Consider the following 17,448-nt stretch of genomic DNA (forward strand, 5'->3'; position numbering starts at 1 on the left):
CGAGGACAGGTGAGCAATCACAAGAAATATCTTAAGACAGGAAATAATGGGGTGATTTTGGTTTTAGTTAGTTGTTTTTGTTTTGTTTTTCATTGAATATTTCCATGTTCTGGAGGTTTATGTAAAAAATGTACAAGTTATTGTTATGTGTTGTGACGTCACGTCATGCTTTGGAAAACAACACAGCCAGAAACAACCAACCCTTCAGTTTGCAGTCATGTTTATCTCGTGTATGCTGCAAACAGTTACGGCCGAGTTGGTTCAGATATAACAGAGTAATTGTGTTGCTTTTTTTTTCATGGCGTTTACGCACGAACAATTGCACACTCGAATGGGGTGCATTCACAAACATCAGACGGCGAACACGTGTTTGGCGAGCACAGACTCTTCTGGATCTTTCTGTGTGTCTCCAGTCTGACATCACTTTGGAAGAGTGGGGGTGGGGGAGGGGGAGCTGTCATGTAATAGACAGTAGACTCGGTCACCATTTTCCTTGTTCAGGTGTTGTTTTATTCTTAATGAAATTACTTCACAAAACATTGACCAGGACACAGGTCATCTGATGCTGTCACACCTGAATAATATATATGGTACCAGTAACTGAGTAAGAGAAAACGAAGTAATTGGGTGTTGATCCTGATTGATCTGAAGCTTGGTGCTTTGCAGGGATTCCGACAAGAATGACATTGAACAACATCGGTCATCGTTACATATGGTAATTTTAGTTGGTGGGAGTTCGTCGAACGGCAATTAGAAAAATTAGTGGGAGTTCGTTGGTAATTTTGGTGGGAAATTTGGCAAATGTGGAGTCGAGGAGGTGCTGATGGTGACCAATCTGTGGATATAGAGTTTGATTCCCAGTCAGACTTTTCTATTGGGACTGGTTCTATCAGCCATTGGTGAAAAGTTCATGCTGGACAGCAGCAAAAGCAAATTCAAGAATCAAGAAAGGTCCGCATTTCCTTGTCAGTAGAGCACCATTTGGTTAGACGAAAAACCATAGCACTTAAAGACTTCAGCTGTTCCAAGATGGGGAGCATTTTTCGTTGATATGAGAGACCTTGACTGATTTTGAAGATGAAGAAACTGGTCATCCAAGAAAGTGCCAAGTGTAGTCGCTCAGAAGCAGTGGTATTGGAAAGAATAGTGGCCGTGTCTGCAGCTATCAGAGTACCTGTCATTTTTTTCTTGTTGCAGTGTGTGTTCAAGGGATTTCACATGGGCTTATAGGGGGTCTCCATCTGTGCATGACTGCAAGAAGTACCTAGACCTAGTCAGTGAATCCAAAACTGAGAGTGAGAAAGTGAAAGCTTCGGCTCCTATCTTGATTACTGTTTTCTTGCCTCAGAGAGTCAGATTACTATTTTTGGCTTTGCATATTCAACTTCAAGTGTTGCTATTAAAATATTAATGAAGTTTTTGGGTAAACTGGTCTGCTGCATATAATTGTTTACATATATGTATGCATGATATCATTGACATAGCTAAAGTGTGATGAACACAGATACTCAAGTTCAGACTTTCCCAATGTTGCTTCTGTCAGTTGCTCAGGCTGACTTCTTTCTTTTGAGTCTATTCCTCACAGACACAGACATGTTAATCATAATGTCAAGTAATATGTGAGTACACATTTTTGTTAATTATGATGTCATGTTTGTACACATTTTTACACTTTGTGTACACAGGTTATATGTGAACTTGTTATACATGAGCCTTGTTCTTGTTTTGACGTTCACCTGATTTTCCTGTTTTGTTGAAGTGGAAGTGCCTTCAGCTGATAGGGCAAATTTGTCAAGTTGATTTGGATGTGACAATCACACGAACTAACCAGACCCTGGCCCATATCGCGGCGCAGCAGAGTCAGGCTGAATGCATCGCTTGGCTTGTGCAGCATGGCATCTCATTGGGTATACAGGTAGGTAGATAGCAATTTACATAGTTTTATTTTTCATGTGACACAGTATTGTTTTTCTTTCTGTCTGGGTATTTGGGGCCTTTGTAGCTTGGATGTCTACGAGAGTTGGGTCATCATCAGCAAGGTATCCATGATGTGCGCACCAGTCGTACAGGTGAAACGCCCATCCACATAGCAGCAAAGGCGGGTCACATATGGTGTCTGCATTGGCTACGGATGCACAATATTGAGTATATCCCGCAGGTAATGCTTGCTTCCCCTTTGTCAGGCCCTTCATCAGCCATGTTCATTATAGTTTCTAGATTTTATCTTTATAAATTGTTTTTTAGTCTTTATTGTCCACTGGATTGAATGTTATTTGATTTTTTTTTTCAGTTTTTTGTTTTTGTTTTTCAACTTTTGTTAGTTTTTGTTTTGTTTTTTGTTTTGGTTACCTTGAAACAAACACAGTGAGTTCAAATGAAACTGTAAGTAACAGTTGGTCCCAAAGGTCATATTCATACATATGTCTGCATATATATGATATTTTTCCAGAAGAAAAAAGAAGAAAAACTGAGCTGGATTTATCAATGACTGACTTATTTATAAATTGATTTTTTTTAAGTGCTCATTTTTATCAATTGGTTTTAAGTGACCATGAGTACAAAATTGTTTTATGAAGTTTTTGTTGACGCAGGTCTGTCATTTGTTTTTCTGGAGTAAAGAATAAGATGGAGCTTACATAAATTGTAATAAGTACTACAAAGTTAACAATGTGGCTGGTCAGATAGTATTGCTGATTAAGGCATAATGTGGATCCATTTTTGTTGTTGTTAGATTTCTTTCATCTACTTTTATTTTTAGTTTATAATTTTAATTAATTTAATATCTCACTCTCTGAGTCTGTTGCAGTTCCTTCTCATGTTTTCTCTATGAAGAGTTTATTATATTGATGTTTTTCTTTTCGTTCTTGATTTTTAAAAAAAAGTTATTTTCTTTGGCAAGAAAAACACTTGATGCAGATGACTTCTTATAAAAGTAGTAGTATTCATTTAGTTTCTTTTTGTTTCATGCTAGGAAATTAGTTTTATCTATGAACTTCATGCCATCCTATTTCTGTTGATGTTGACATCAGTTTAAATTCTGAATGAAATGAGTACTCTGTAAACGTGAGTTTGATAAAAAAAAACAAACCCACACACATACTCATCAAAAACAGACACATACTCAGATGTATGTGGCAGAGCTTTATAAAGTTTATACAGAACATGCAATATTTCCTTGTAATATTTATTGCATGTTCAGTTTTCTTTGAAGTTAAATTGTTGTGTGCATTCTACAAGAACTATTTAGGCAATAACATTGCCAGTCTTCATTGTTATTCTGGTAATGGTATTGATCATTTGATATGTTTTGATATTTCTAAAATCATTTTTATTATTTCATGATACCAACACCCTTGTGAGCATGCTTGATGGATTTATCACTTGTGATGGATGTTGGATGCAGTTATTGCACTTACCTTTATTTTATTTTAGCTTGGTTTATGCTGTTATTGTTTCTTTTAGTTTTATATTATTTTTTGCATACAAATGGTCAGATCAGAAGCATGTTGTCATGCTTGATGTGAAAACAAGCCAAGCACATGAATCCAGTAACTGGTCATTTATATCGGCTGTTATCTTTCTTTACAGTTGCACAGAAACATCATCCAGTTCAGCAGTTGCAACTGGTAACTGTGGTGACTAAATCACTTAAGCTAAAATGAAATTATTGGTCTTTATTATGCTTGTTCTATGTACAGTCAAAATTGAAGTATTATTTGCATTTTTTTTTCTTTTTTAAATGGCATGGATCTGGTTCAGGGTGGGCAGATTTGTGGCTACTGAGTTTATGGTGAAAGAAAGGAGACAGATGGTGAAGAATTTTGTAATCATTGAATATTTGACAGATAAATACTGATTACTGGACCAATGAAAGCATTTAAAACTGTTGATGTGTTCAGTATATATTTGTCCTGATATTTAAGAAATTGTATTTAAAAAGATATGAAACAAAAAACAAACAAAAAAACAAAAAAAAACCCAGTGCAAAGAACTTTTAATCTTTTTGAGCCTACAGTTGAATTGAGTAATGTGTTCTTTTTTTCCTTGCCAGGATCATAACGGTGATACCCCTCTTCATAAGGCAGCACAGAGCGGGCATCTGGAGTGTGTTAAGCTGCTGACCACACCCAGTCCAGTTCTGAGGTAAAGGATAACATTAAGATGTGTTTTGTTTATCCCTGGTGGTCATGCTTTGTTTTTCCTTTGTAAATGCGTGCATGTCTATTCTGCCCACAAAACAACAAACAACAACAACAAAAAGACAAAAATATATAGCAGCAACCTTACAAAGTGTAGGCCCACCCATTTTGAAAAGGGCTGTTCTAGTGTTGGGATTAAGGTTGTAAATGTTCATTTGATATTCAAATTAGATCATAACTCTGTGCTTTGTATGACAGTCTGTCATTAGCTGTTATGCAGACCAACATTTCTTATCTTCACTTTGTTGTGCCACACTGATCAGTTCTGACAATTGCTCTGTTTCTTTGGTGTTTTAGATTAATTGATATGTTTGTTTTCTTGTGTGTGTGTGTGTGTATGTGTGTGTTAGAGTTTTGGAGCAGATCCATTGTATACTTTAATTATTCTTTAGTTTTACAGCCAGTGAAAATTTTGAAGTGACGGACTGAGAGATGCGCACAGAACAGAAATGCTATCAAAGAGAAGACAAGTGCAAGTGTAATGCTGATTGGTTTGAACCCAGAAAAACTGGCCATCTGACTGGTGTTTATTTTGGCATCATACTGGAGCAGGCCTTACTTATTCTATTGATATCCCTCTTTTGTATGGGCACCATCACACTGTTGTAATACTTTAAGTGGAAGAGAAGGCCATGTTTTTGTGTCTGTTGATTGTGATTTGATAGCAGTAGCACACGATCAGTGCACACACACACACACACACACACACACACACACACACATATTATTACTCTCTCCCTTTTACTTACATTTTCACACAATTACACACAATGACACTCACACACACACACACACACACACACACACACTTTTCCCCTTGACTGGAAGTAGATGCTAACGTGGTGATAGCCTTGAGATGGCCTTAGTCACGTTAGCGGTTGGCGAGGCTCTAAGCTCCATTTGATTTGATTTCTCACACACACACACACACACACACACACACACACACACACACACACACATGCAGCATTTGTATCTGTGGAGTGGGAGGGGCATGTGATTGATATTTTGTAAAGCCACACAAAGCCTTTAAAAAAAGGATTTGGTGATGTGTTGTTTACACATTCAGAGGTGAAAAGAAAACCCTTTTTCTGTTCCAGCACATACAATCAGAATGGCCAGACTGCACTGGATGTTGCTGTGCAACATGGCCATCAGGAATGTAAAGAATTTTTGGAGCAAGCCATGATTTCGCAGCACTCCTCATTTTTCCCATCTGCCAGTTCCCCAATTCTGATGAATGGAGAAGGAATCTACCAGCATCGTGTCCTGGGCAGAAGTGGCATTGAGTGTGATCAGGACATGGAGATGGGAGAGGAAATGGGCAGTGATGGTGATGCAGCCACCTTATTCCAGCCAGTGGCACGTGGCAAACGTTCTTATGATGAGGAGGAGGAGGTGTCTTTCAAACGACGGCGGCTGTTTGGTGAGGGCTTTTCTTGTTTAGTTCAGCAAATAAACACCATTATATATGTTTTTGATGTTCAAAAGGTAGGGCTTATTCTGAAATACCATAATTTTGATTTATGATATGCTCCCGTGTATAATGTGCACCACCTTAATTTTATGAAACTTTAAGAAGTTATATGCCATTGCCTTACTGATCTTTCTGTCTTTGGCCTCATTGTCTTGAACTCCATACCTCTGTTCCATAGAATAACGAAGTGCTTTTCAACTTATAAAAAGCATCTAAAGACAAACCATTTTCAACTTAAACTCTGTTGATGTGTACAAATGAGTGCTTGTTTGGGTTCTTTTTCTCTGTAGATTGTTATGTGTTGTAGGGAGGGGGAAGTGTTTTTTGATTTTGCCCTTTAAAAATTAATGAAATGTACATTTTTAGTTTATTGAGATGTATGTCACTGGCTTTTAAGAGTTATGAGTAGATTTAAAAGAACTGTTATATGGTTCTTATGTATTCTGGTATTGGGAGTAGTTTTAAGTGTTGTGATATGGTTTTTATGTATTGTGGTTTTTATGTATTGTGTTGGATTTTAGTATTGTGATGTTGAATTTTAGTATTGTGATGTTGAATTTTAGTATTGTAATATGATATGTGCATTGGTTTGGTTTTGTGATGTGTATGTAATGTATGATTGTTTTTGTGGAGTGTGTGATGATTGTGTGTGTGAATGAATGTAAATGGGTACTCAAGTGTTTTGATTGGCTGTCTGTACAGCGCTATGTATGTAATATATTCATTTTAGTGTTTAGGTGCATGTTTAAAAATTTTACCTTGTACAGCGCAGTTGAACATGTTTTACATGGAAAGGCGCTTTATAAACTAAATAATCTTTCTTATTATGGCATCAGTTGCACTTCTTTGGGAAGAAAGGTGGCAGTATTGTTAAGACCCTTATCTGCCAGTACAGTGTCTGTGGCGGTCTGGGTTTGATTCCCGCTCTCAGCCTTTCTTCAGAGTTTGACTGGAAAATCAAACTGATAGTCTAATCATTCAGATGAGACAATATATTGAGGTCCTGTGTGCAGCATGCACTTGGCGCACTGAAAAAGAACCCATGGCAACAGGAGTGTTGCGCTCTGCAAAATTTCTGTATAAGAAATCTACTGTGAATGGTATCCATATGCATGCACTCGAAGCCTGACTAGCAGATGTGTAGGATATATGGATTTTTCAGAATGTAGTGACACCTTGAGCAACTGAAACTGGAAAGTAAAACTGATGTTTGATAGTTATCTATGTTTTAGCCTCATTAAATTTCCAAGCATCGTTAGGATGAAAGTTGGGCCAGGCAAAGTGACCAGCTTAAGAAAAATAAAGATAGGGGCAATGTCTGAAAAGGACCAGTGGTCTTTGAGAAAAGAGCAACTACATTTCACAAGGTAGATGTTGTTTCTCCCATTTGTTCTCTTCCTCCACCCTTATGAGTAACGTTCTGGAATAACATACATGTATAACTTCTGCAGCCCCCACCAGTGAGGAGAAGGTTGGCACAGTGAACAATAATAACGTGGTGAGCTCCTACCAGGGCATCCTGGCCATGTCTGTGGAGCCCCTTAAACACCCTGCACACCATTACCTCAACGACTCGCAGGAAGGTAATGACACTTTGGCCATGCAGCTCTTTGTGTGAACAAACAGTCTTTTTCATTCCCTCCTTCCTTGTTGAGACTAGTTTACTGCGTACTGCGATTGTTCAGGGTTTTCAAGTGTGACTTTTATATATATATATATTTTATTTTTTTTATTTTTTTTTTACTGGACTTTGTATTGTAATTTCTGTGAGATATTTATGTGAATTTTGTTTGAAGGTGCAGATATGCCTTAATAAAACTTGCTTGTGTGTATGTGTGGTTTTGTTTATTTGTTTTTGCTTTATTCAGATATAGTGCATACAGATGGCTATGGCATGAACTAATGGTGTAACAAACAAAAAAAGAATGAAAAAAAAGTGAGCAAACAAACATTACATTTGTTTTGATAATGAAAGAAAAATTAATATTCATACATGGTATTGAGCAGTGTTCATGACCTATTTTTGTTTTGAAGTCGAACATATCAGTCTTGTTTTCACCACTGTTCAGCTGTGTTAAACAGTGTACAGGTCTGCTCTTATTGATGTTGATCATTCTCAATAAATCCAGCCAGAAAAAAGAAAATGTTGTCAGTAGTCTGTCTTGAAAGGAGAGAGACTGCAGTCTGGTTGCATGCAAGTGTTACCTCATTCTTTATCAGCCAAAATAATCTTTAGCTGTCTGTTTACCAGAAAGACATATTTTCTGAATTCTTTATCTAAATCTAAAATGCTCTTTCTGATTAGCAAGAATCGTAGCACATATTCACATGCACCATTTTTTTTTCCAGTTTGTCATAGGACTGCTGTTCTGTCCATCAGGTGTTCTCATACCACTAATAGTTCCAGCAGTGCGGAAAAAAAGATTTGGCTTGTCGGTTGTAGACCATCAGTTTTCGACTGACAGCTCATTATCATTGGTTATACCAAAAACTATGTGCTATAAATGTCTTTTATTAACTCTTGTTTGGAATGAAATTGGCTACAGTGGCTTACAGATTCTGCAGTGTAAAACAGTGTATGCAGACTGCTTTAAATCCTCAGGGATGATTGATGTGTAATCTCCATGAAATGCAAGCATCACACTCTGCATACCCCCAACCCTTCATCTCCCCACGAAGACACCCTTCACATCCCCCCCTCTTCATCCCTCCTCCCCTGCCAACCGCACCTTATGGTAACAGATTATCCTTATCCCTCTTATCACCAGGCTCAGATGGAGGCCTGTGCAGTAAGCTGGGCTTTTTATAAACAGTGATACTCTCTTTCTGTCCTGCTACTTGTGCCAGCGCTAACAAATATATTCAGCAATGAAATGAGGCATTGCTTCTGTGCAGTGTGTGAATCGTACAGGTTTGTCTCTTGTTTAACAAACTGTAGAATTTGACATATTGTTGAATTAAGAGTGAAATATATTTTAGCTTTCTTGTAAGTTGATGTATTGATAGATTCATGTTTTATTTATTAATTTGGGGAGGGGGTTTGAGGTGGGAGACTTGTTTCACCTCCCAAGTCTGTTCTTTATATCAACAGTAAAGATTATCTTACAGTGTTGGTGCCAGCTGTTAAGCCAGTGTTTTGTCAGTGTTGCTTCTCATTGCAAAACTGTGTGTCCTTTGGTGCTTGAGCAGACTTCACAGCAAGGGGTGTGGTTTTGAGCATAATTTGAACCTTACAGGGGCTTCCCTGATCCCTGCCCACCCACTCTCCTAACACCATTGTATCTGTTTTGGCTTGGTTCTCTTGTTTTAGAAAATGAAAGAAGTGAAACAGACACATCAGCTTGCAAATTGAACTGTGGCAGAAATTTATTTGGCAGGTTATTCTTTCCTGTTCTCTTGACTACTGAGTTCGAGATGTTTTGTGTGCATATGTGTAAGAGTTTAATTGTGCAGCATTCTGAATGTATATGTAATAGATAGCAGTTGACATTTGAAAGTTACTTGCATGAAGAAATTAGATTAGGGTGACATTAAGAAAATAAAAAAAATCAGTGCTGTGCCTTAGATTTCAACTCAAAGTTTTATAAGGAAATAGGAATCGAGGTTCACAATCATAGACATTCGAGTGTTGAAAAGTGTTCCTGTTGTGCAATCACATGTCTTTCCACTGAGCATATTGCAAGGTATTATCTTACCAATTATGACTTAAGCTGTGCAAAGAAAGAACATCAAATGTATTGTTCAGATTTTATTTATCACAGACTGTATATAATTGTGAATTTAGCTATGGTTATTGGGCGGATGTGGTGGCGTTTTCCACTGGAAATGGGGTGCTCATTCTATCTGGTTCTGCAACTAAGCGATTATTGTCAGTGGTTGGGCACATAGTAATTGGTGTCTTTATTTTGAATCAGAACAGGCACTGCTTAAATACTGAAGTTAATCAGCTGCTGTTTACAGTTTTTCAGCCCATGTAAGGCCCTGTGTGGCTAGCCAAGCTATAAAACTCAATGACAGAGAGTCAGCAGCTGTGCAGGGTCTGCTCTGGTGTAGACCTTCTGACGACCGGACATTGAAAACTCCCTAAGGATCGTCTAGGCTGGGATTGTAGCAGATGAACTGCGTTGTTGTATATGGGGGTGCAGCAGAAAAAAGAATTGTTAAAGTGCTCTCTGGAAATGGATCAACATGTTTACAAGGAATTATCAGTGTAATCACAGTGCACTGTACTCAGCATAGTATACCAAGAGTAAAACAATGAGCTGTTTTTTGTTGTTGTTGTTGTTGTTGTTGAAAGCATAGTATTGACCCTGGCAATATTAGTTGTTGCCATTGTTGATCACAATAATAAGCATTTCCCTCCCTTGGTCGTCAGGGTCAGGGATGGATTGCACACACGGAGGGCTGCACGAACACGAAAGCAAGCAGAGCAGCGAGTGTCACAGTGGTTCAAGTATGGCAAGGATAGGGGTGTGCGCTCGCAGAGAGTATGACTACAGGTGTTCAGCCCTCCGCTCACACATGATATAACCCCCATTCTGCACCTGCCCCCCATACCTGTCGCCTGGGTCAGTTTAGTCACGAGTGTGTCTTTAGTTGTCTACTAGATTTCTGTTTCATGTTTCTCTATATTTCATTTTTAAATACCTGTTACAATCTGAGATAGATGATAAAATTGAGCAAGGAAAAAAATTCAGACTTTTAACTGCATGGAAGTGATTTAGAACATGGACAAGACATATTAAGCAGTTCATTGTGACATGATAAACATTCTTCGTTTAGAAACTAAAATGCAGGTATCTTACAATTGTAACATAGGCATTCAGATTGGACAGGGACAAAATTATATTATTTATACCTGCAGTATGTTTCTGATGTTTGTGTGTGGTACCCAGGAATTATAAAAAATATGAGGTGGGGAGGGTTGTATTGTATTTGTAAATAATGTAGAAATAAGAAATATACAGCACCATAATCAAAATTGTGTGCTTTCTCATAGTCGTTTGCTTGTTTGATATGAGGTATGGAACAAAAAAGCTTTTGTGTTTCTAATGGTTGGCAGTGAAGTGAAAAGCAAAAGAGTGGAGATGAATTGTTTATTTTTTGTGGTTTTTGTCCCCCTGCTTTTTTGTGGTTAAATTTGCTGCTGCAGCATGCAGTGCAGCATATGTGAATGGGCTGATTTCTGATTGGGTACAAAGAGGGATACTCAAATAGGTGGAACAGAGAATGGAGGTTGGGGGGGATGAGGGGATCACAACAGCATGCACATTTCTTTTGTTTATTTTATTTTTATTGTATTTATTTATTTAGAAAATAGTGTTCAAGTTTGAGTTTTATTCCCCCTGACTTGAATTTGATTTGGTTGGGGCTTTCTGTTTGCTGATTGGCATGCATTGTGTTTTATTTGTATTTTCAGTGCATGCTAAGCCTCCTTCCCCTTCTGCTTGGAGCCCTTCCGATGTGGCCACCTCTGGCAGCAGCAGCTTTGTGGACCATTGCCATGCCATGCAAGCTCAGCAGGGCTATGAGAGCATAATGTTGAGTTCATTAATCCACATGGACCATGGGTCCTAAAAATGCTTTGGCAGCAACTGCGTGTGTGGACGAAGATGCTGGGAAACTGTGTGAAGAAAGGAACATGCATATGGTGGGATGGGGTTTGGGAGGTGGGGCAAGGAAAGATGGGATGGGGGTTGATTTTACTTGGGAGTTTCGACATATCACGTTGTTTTTTCTACTTGTGTTTTATTATTTTATATGGACATGGTGGGTGTTTTAGTTGCTGTATTGTCTTTCAGTAGCAATAGAGGAGCTGTTGACTGCTGCAGTATTTTTGAGTGTTCTTTTTTGTAATTGCATAACTTCTAAAAAGGCAGTGTATCTCAGTTATATTAATTTTTGTGTTTTAGTTCATTGTACACACATGCAAAGAAAAGCTTGCCACTTTTTAGACTTCGATTTTATTCTTTGTCATTTTCTTTCAAGTGTTTAAATGCAATTTCAGATTTTTTTTTTATTTTTGGGTTGCGGGGCGGGGTGGGGGTGGGGTGGGGGGGCTAGAATATGTTGAATACTTTTTTCTCTTTGGGCATTGTGGAAGTTATTTTTATGATGAGTTGTATCTTCTTCACAGCTGTTCCAATCTAGAGAATGAAAATTTCCTTGTTTGATGAAATCTCGTTCTGTCAGCATTTTTATCTTCTGGTTTGTATGTCTCCTCTCTCCCCCAGTTCAGCTTGGTCCCAGTTTAACTTTTAAGCACAGGCTAGACAACAGGCTTGACTTATATTTGTATTTTCATAGGAAATCACAATTTATTGAATATATAAAATGGTTGATATTTTCCCATTACATTTTTTTTCTTTTGTGATTGAAATAGCCTTGTGATGGAAAGAAACTGTTTTCATGCCAGGGCCATACAGTGTACATCCTAAATCAGTGTTAATTAATGTTTGTTTTGCAAGAGTTTGAGCAGAGTATAGGTTTTTATCATTTTTGTATTCCATGGTTTCTCGAAAGTATCATTGCAAGTGTTGTTTTAAACACAACACCAGCAGAGTATATATATTTTACATTTCACACATGCCACAGATCTTTGTAACTCTTGGCAAGGTGGAGGGGTGGAAATCTCAGCAGCTTGGCCATCGCATAACATTACATTGGAGGCTATCACTTAAAGCTGCTGTTAAGAAATATGTCTGAATATTCACCATGTAAGTTAACAGGTTTGTGTTGTCTTAGGACCCACAGCTTAGACTGGGGACTACAGCAGAGTGCTGGATAGAACATTTGGAAGATTGAGTGTTTCACAGTTGTGGATTTGCTTGGTTTTTTAGAATCCATGACTCAATTGATCTCTTCCTTTGTTCAAGGCCCTGTTTTATTTTTGTTTTAATGTTGATTTTGTATGGAAGCTGAACTTCTGAAAGACATCTTGGCTGCAGCATCACAATGTTATGTTGTCATCAGTTTTACTCTTTACTGATATTGTTACATCTTCTCAGATAAATTTTTATATCATATTATTTTGAGGGGAAGCTCAAGATTTGAATGTTTGATTACTTTGTCTTTTTTTCACCTTATTTAAAATCCTGAGAGTTGTCTTCTATGTAAGAGTTCCTTATGGTGTTGACAAAAAGTGTAATCCTTTGATATTAGTAGTTAAGGGATTCAGAATGTTTTCATTTGAGAATCTCGTAATATGTATTTTGAATTCTGCTTATATGTGTGGTAATAGAAATGAAATGGTTCAGAATAACAGAGCAGGTACTGGTAGGAGTGAGAATGCTGTTTCTACCAGACTTAAACACTTGCAGTTTCTCACTTTGTTCCACAGAAATTGTTTTCGTATGATCTGAAATTTACGCACACCTAAGACAATAGATTTGTTGGGTTAAATCTGCTGCAGCCATATTTGGCGTAACTTAAAATGTTTATGAAGTTTTGTTGAAAGGTTTTCACAGAACTTATCGGCATTGTACATAATGGCCTATGAAATGTTTGCATACAGCAGAGTGAGCGGTTGTTGTTTTTTGGTTTGGTTTTTTTTTTTTTTAGTCGGCAGCTTCAGTTTTATCATTGACCTGTTTATCATTGAGCTGGTTTACCACTGCGTTTGTGTTGATAAACATATTGAAGTGACAAACTAAGCAATTGTTAATGTTGGCAGCTTTGGTTTCAGAATCACATATTTCTTTGTGTGTGTGTGTGTGTGTGTGTGATGAATTTTTTTCTTGCCTTTTTTTCCCCTTGATGTAGTTTGATTTGGTTGTCATTCTTAAAGTATTTTTTCATTTGTGTGGTTTCTTTTGTGTATTTTTTTCTTGCCTTTGTTCCCCTTAATGTAGTTTGATTTGGTCGTCATTCTTCAAGTATTTTTTCATTTTTGTGGTTTCTTTTGTGTATTTCTTTCTTGCCTTTTTTTCCCTTAATGTAGTTTGATTTGGTCGTCATTCAAGTATTTTTTCATTTGTGTGATTTCTTTTGTGCAAGTGTGTGTGTATTGATCTCAACTTGTGTTGTCTCAGAAAACTGCACGCAACTTTGTGTGGTGGATAATTTTAAACAGAGGATGTTTATCAGTAACCATACTTGAGTGTGTTATTTCATGCAATGCAACAAATTGGTGCTTCATTGTTAAGATAACTTGTACCACAAATGTTTGAATGGAAGAAAAAGATGCTGGTTTGTACAACTGTAATGATGATTTTCTGTTTTGTAATAGCTGGTTTTGGTATCACGCTGAACATAGGTTCCAGTCTGTGAATGTGATATATATATATATATATATATATATATATATATATATATATATAAAAGATATTTATGTGTATTTTTCCCTCTTTGAAGACTTGGGTGGTGGGTGGGGAACATGATAGGGGAGCTTGTCATTTGCACATCTGTCAGCAGACCACCATTTCTTGTATGTGGATGGACAAGTTAGTTTTAGTGGATACTTAAGCTGAATATCTGTTAAGGGTAGGTTATTTTTACCTTGATCTTGGCCTGTTGTTCCAGTGTCCCAGGAAAGTCTTTTGTGTAACGTTTATGGGAACCCATCAAGTACTTAGTAGATGGGACTTACCAAGTTGATGGGACTTACCATGGGAAAAGCAACATGTGTTGAGTGTTGGACTGTGCTGTCCAAGTGACCATGTGTAGTCAAGATCACTACACGGTGTGTGTTGAGCTCTTGACCCGAGACACAAATGAAAGGGCCTGTTTATGTCAGCAAATCTTTGATATTCAGCAAAGGATGTGTTTTTTGTTTTGTTTTTCTGATTGCCTCATTCCATACTTGTTTAGATATTTCTCATTTGCTTTTTAATATTTCACTTTTGTATTTTTTAAAGTTATGATATTAACTGTATATTTTTCAGATTCATATCATGTTAGTGTAATATTTTTTCTTGTTATCACTTCTGTTGCAGTGCAGTTGCTTAAGAACAAAAATTGGTCAAACGTGCATGTAAATGGTTTTTATGTGTATTTGTGTGTGTGTGTGTGTGTGTGTATATATATATATATATATATATATATATATATATGAAAAGGTGGCTCTGACTGGAAATGCTAAGTACACTTGAAAAATTTGAAGTATTCAAAGGATTCCCATTACTGTCCTATCACAAAATGGTGAAAATGGTGAAGATTTCAGAGCTGCATGAGCAGCAGTGTAAATTTATGTTCTTTTGGGAGCGAGATGGAACAAGAACATTACATATACAAGTTTTTCATTGAAGTATGTCAAAACTGGAAGTGGTGTTCAATCAAAGAAAAGGTAGCAGGGAACTGTTGACTTTCAGTCATTGAAAACAACATATTTACATGCGGTATGTGAATTCTTGGTACGGTATAGTGTTCTGCATTGATCACCTTGTGCCTTCAAAGATAAGTGGAAAGAGAGAAAACTGCACAGAATATAAGTGTGGAAGAAGAGTTGACACCTCTGTGATTACAGTGTCAGAACTTTTGAAACCCTCCTCTTTGAAATCAATGTTTGTTTTTTTTATTGTCAGAAATGTATCGGATCAAACATGCTGTTTGAGTAGATTTTATTACCTATTCTGTTTATTGCTGTGTTGTATTTGCAATTTTCATGTCATGCCTCTTTTTGTGTGCTTAAATAGTTAACTGCTTGACAGATCTGTTTTCCTAACCACCAGATTATTGGAGAGCAGTCTTTTGTCATTATTGTTTTACTATAACTTTTATGTTTTGTTTTTATTTAAAAATTAATAGACAGTAGTGTAATGAGGAGGGTATGCTTGCAGTCACATTCAGCCCATTATGATGTGCTTTTTAAGTTTTAGAATTGACCTTTTGCTGTGCAAAATGTTAAAAGGCGTGATCAGACAAAATTTATAAAAATCAAAATTAAAACAATTTTCTGTCTCACAAGTTATGTACAGTTATATGGTAATGTCTGCATATGACATTGTTGACATATTTCAGTGGATTGTACTGTACACCTTTTTTTTTTTTGTTTGTTTTGTTGGTTTTGGGTTAGTTTTCCATGTAACATTTAGTTTGTAGAAACCAGTGTGTTATCTGGAGTGCAATGTTTATATCTGCCACTATAAAAATTTTGAAGGCAAGTGATGTGGATTTATGAGGTCATCACTTTTTGCCTTCACACATGACGGTTTTTTTTATGTTGATGAATACTTCTTTGTTAGAATTTGTACCTTGTGGCACAGTTCAAATTAAACTGCCATATGAAACATTAGAATTGTGTCTCAGTTACTTTTACCCAGCCCTTCTGTTCCTTCAGTGTTGATATTGACACAGTATCTTTGAAAACAAACAGCCAAAGCAAAATTAAAGATGGTTGCTAATAATCAGTTTACTAAAATCTTGAAAGTAGTATTGATATTGACACAGTATCTTTGAAAACAAACAGCCAAAGCAAAATTAAAGATGGTTGCTAATAATCAGTTTACTAAAATCTTGAAAGTAGTATTGTTTCACATGTGTAAACAAAGTGAGCCTATATAATACTCCTAATTGTGGTTTTCTGTCTTACTGCGAAGCATGTACATGTGTGTGTGTGTATCCATGGTAAATTCATTTTCTGTGGAAATACTTTGTCGACACCTGATCTGGCTTAAAAGCAGAAGAAAAAAGTTATTTCCATAAATTATAATGTGATAATGCACAAAGGGAAGGGCACAAGTAATAATAAAAAAAATATTGGATACAATGGTCAGTATATGCAGTCATTTTATCATTTGTAGTTGAAATAATTTCTGCTTTGTATGAAGTTACTCTGGTGCATCCATAAGCTGTAAAAATTCTATCATGTAATGGGGTGTTCATCTGTGGGTGGGAAAACACTGGTAAGACAGCCTTTGCACTATTTGTCAGCTTGACAGGATGTCGGTAAAAGCCGGGTCCTTGGTTGAATCGTTCGCACAATCTTTTTTGTGTATATGGTACCCTATCCGTATGTGTGAGGCTACTTTCTTCCCAATAAAAATACCTTTAGTGACAATGCAACACAAATGTCTGGCTTATAATCTTTGAAAAACAAAATTTTAATCCTTCATACAATTGTTATTCTCTGTTATCATACGCCACCGCAACTAAACAGTGTCGTCGTTATGGAAATATTGACCAATTTTTCATGCCAATTATGCCGTTAGAAAATCTGTAATACCCTTTGCCAGTATTGGTAATTTTGGTCTGCCTGTTGGCATGTGTACAGTGTCAAGGAGGCTAAAACCCTCATTCAGTTGTGTGTGTCTTGGTAAACTGACTGGTAGTGTAATGACCATTGCACAAATTCTTTAGGACAGTGGGCTGAACCTAACAATCTTTGACACAGCATGCAGTAAACTTTTTTGCTCAAAATCTTTCTGTTGTGCAGCAAACATGGTTTCAACCTGTGAATATTTGCTTTCTAGAGACTACCTAATATGTATGTCAACGATAATTGAAAATTAACACAAGCAGCAGAAAGATGTGGATCAGTGGCCATAAAAGCCTCCCATCCTAACTTTTCAGAGGTTAGGAGGTTAGGATGGCTTGAAAATGCACAAAATGATTGGTTATATTTGCATGTGTGGCGAATTGTGTGTTCAAAAGCTCTCAAAGCATATATTTAGACAATGACAATTTTTTTTTTGGTCACCTTTGAATCAATTAAGATACACCCCAGCAGAAAACTGGGAAAAAAGAGCTAAATTGTAGCAGCTGGCAACTTCATGTGTGAATAGATGGAGGGTATGTCATAACTTGTTCTGACATGCACATCATGAAATGTACACC

General features: G+C 36.9%; 1 protein-coding gene across 3 annotated transcripts in view; it reads left to right on the top strand.

Moving 5' to 3' along the window:
* The window catches only part of LOC143299043 (uncharacterized), an 11,971-nt gene extending 280 nt beyond the window's left edge, over positions 1-11,691 (top strand). Inside the window, exons 1-7 of one of the 3 annotated variants that reach the window (XM_076612135.1) lie at positions 1-9; positions 2,003-2,158; positions 4,052-4,143; positions 5,300-5,625; positions 7,128-7,259; positions 10,052-10,244; positions 11,096-11,233. The exon at positions 1-9 is cut by the window's left edge and continues 280 nt beyond it. In XM_076612135.1, the coding sequence (XP_076468250.1) occupies positions 1-9; positions 2,003-2,158; positions 4,052-4,143; positions 5,300-5,625; positions 7,128-7,259; positions 10,052-10,206 (870 nt within the window). In that variant the 3' untranslated portion in view covers positions 10,207-10,244; positions 11,096-11,233. Of the gene's footprint in view, positions 10-1,759; positions 1,916-2,002; positions 2,159-4,051; positions 4,144-5,299; positions 5,626-7,127; positions 7,260-10,051; positions 10,245-11,095 lie in introns of all 3 variants that reach the window. The other 2 variants (XM_076612134.1, XM_076612133.1) reach the window with 2 other exon arrangements.
* Positions 11,692-17,448: the final 5,757 nt, after the last annotated feature.

Source organism: Babylonia areolata, chromosome 24 (assembly GCF_041734735.1).
Source record: "Babylonia areolata isolate BAREFJ2019XMU chromosome 24, ASM4173473v1, whole genome shotgun sequence".
Classification (NCBI taxonomy): domain Eukaryota; kingdom Metazoa; phylum Mollusca; class Gastropoda; order Neogastropoda; family Buccinidae; genus Babylonia; species Babylonia areolata.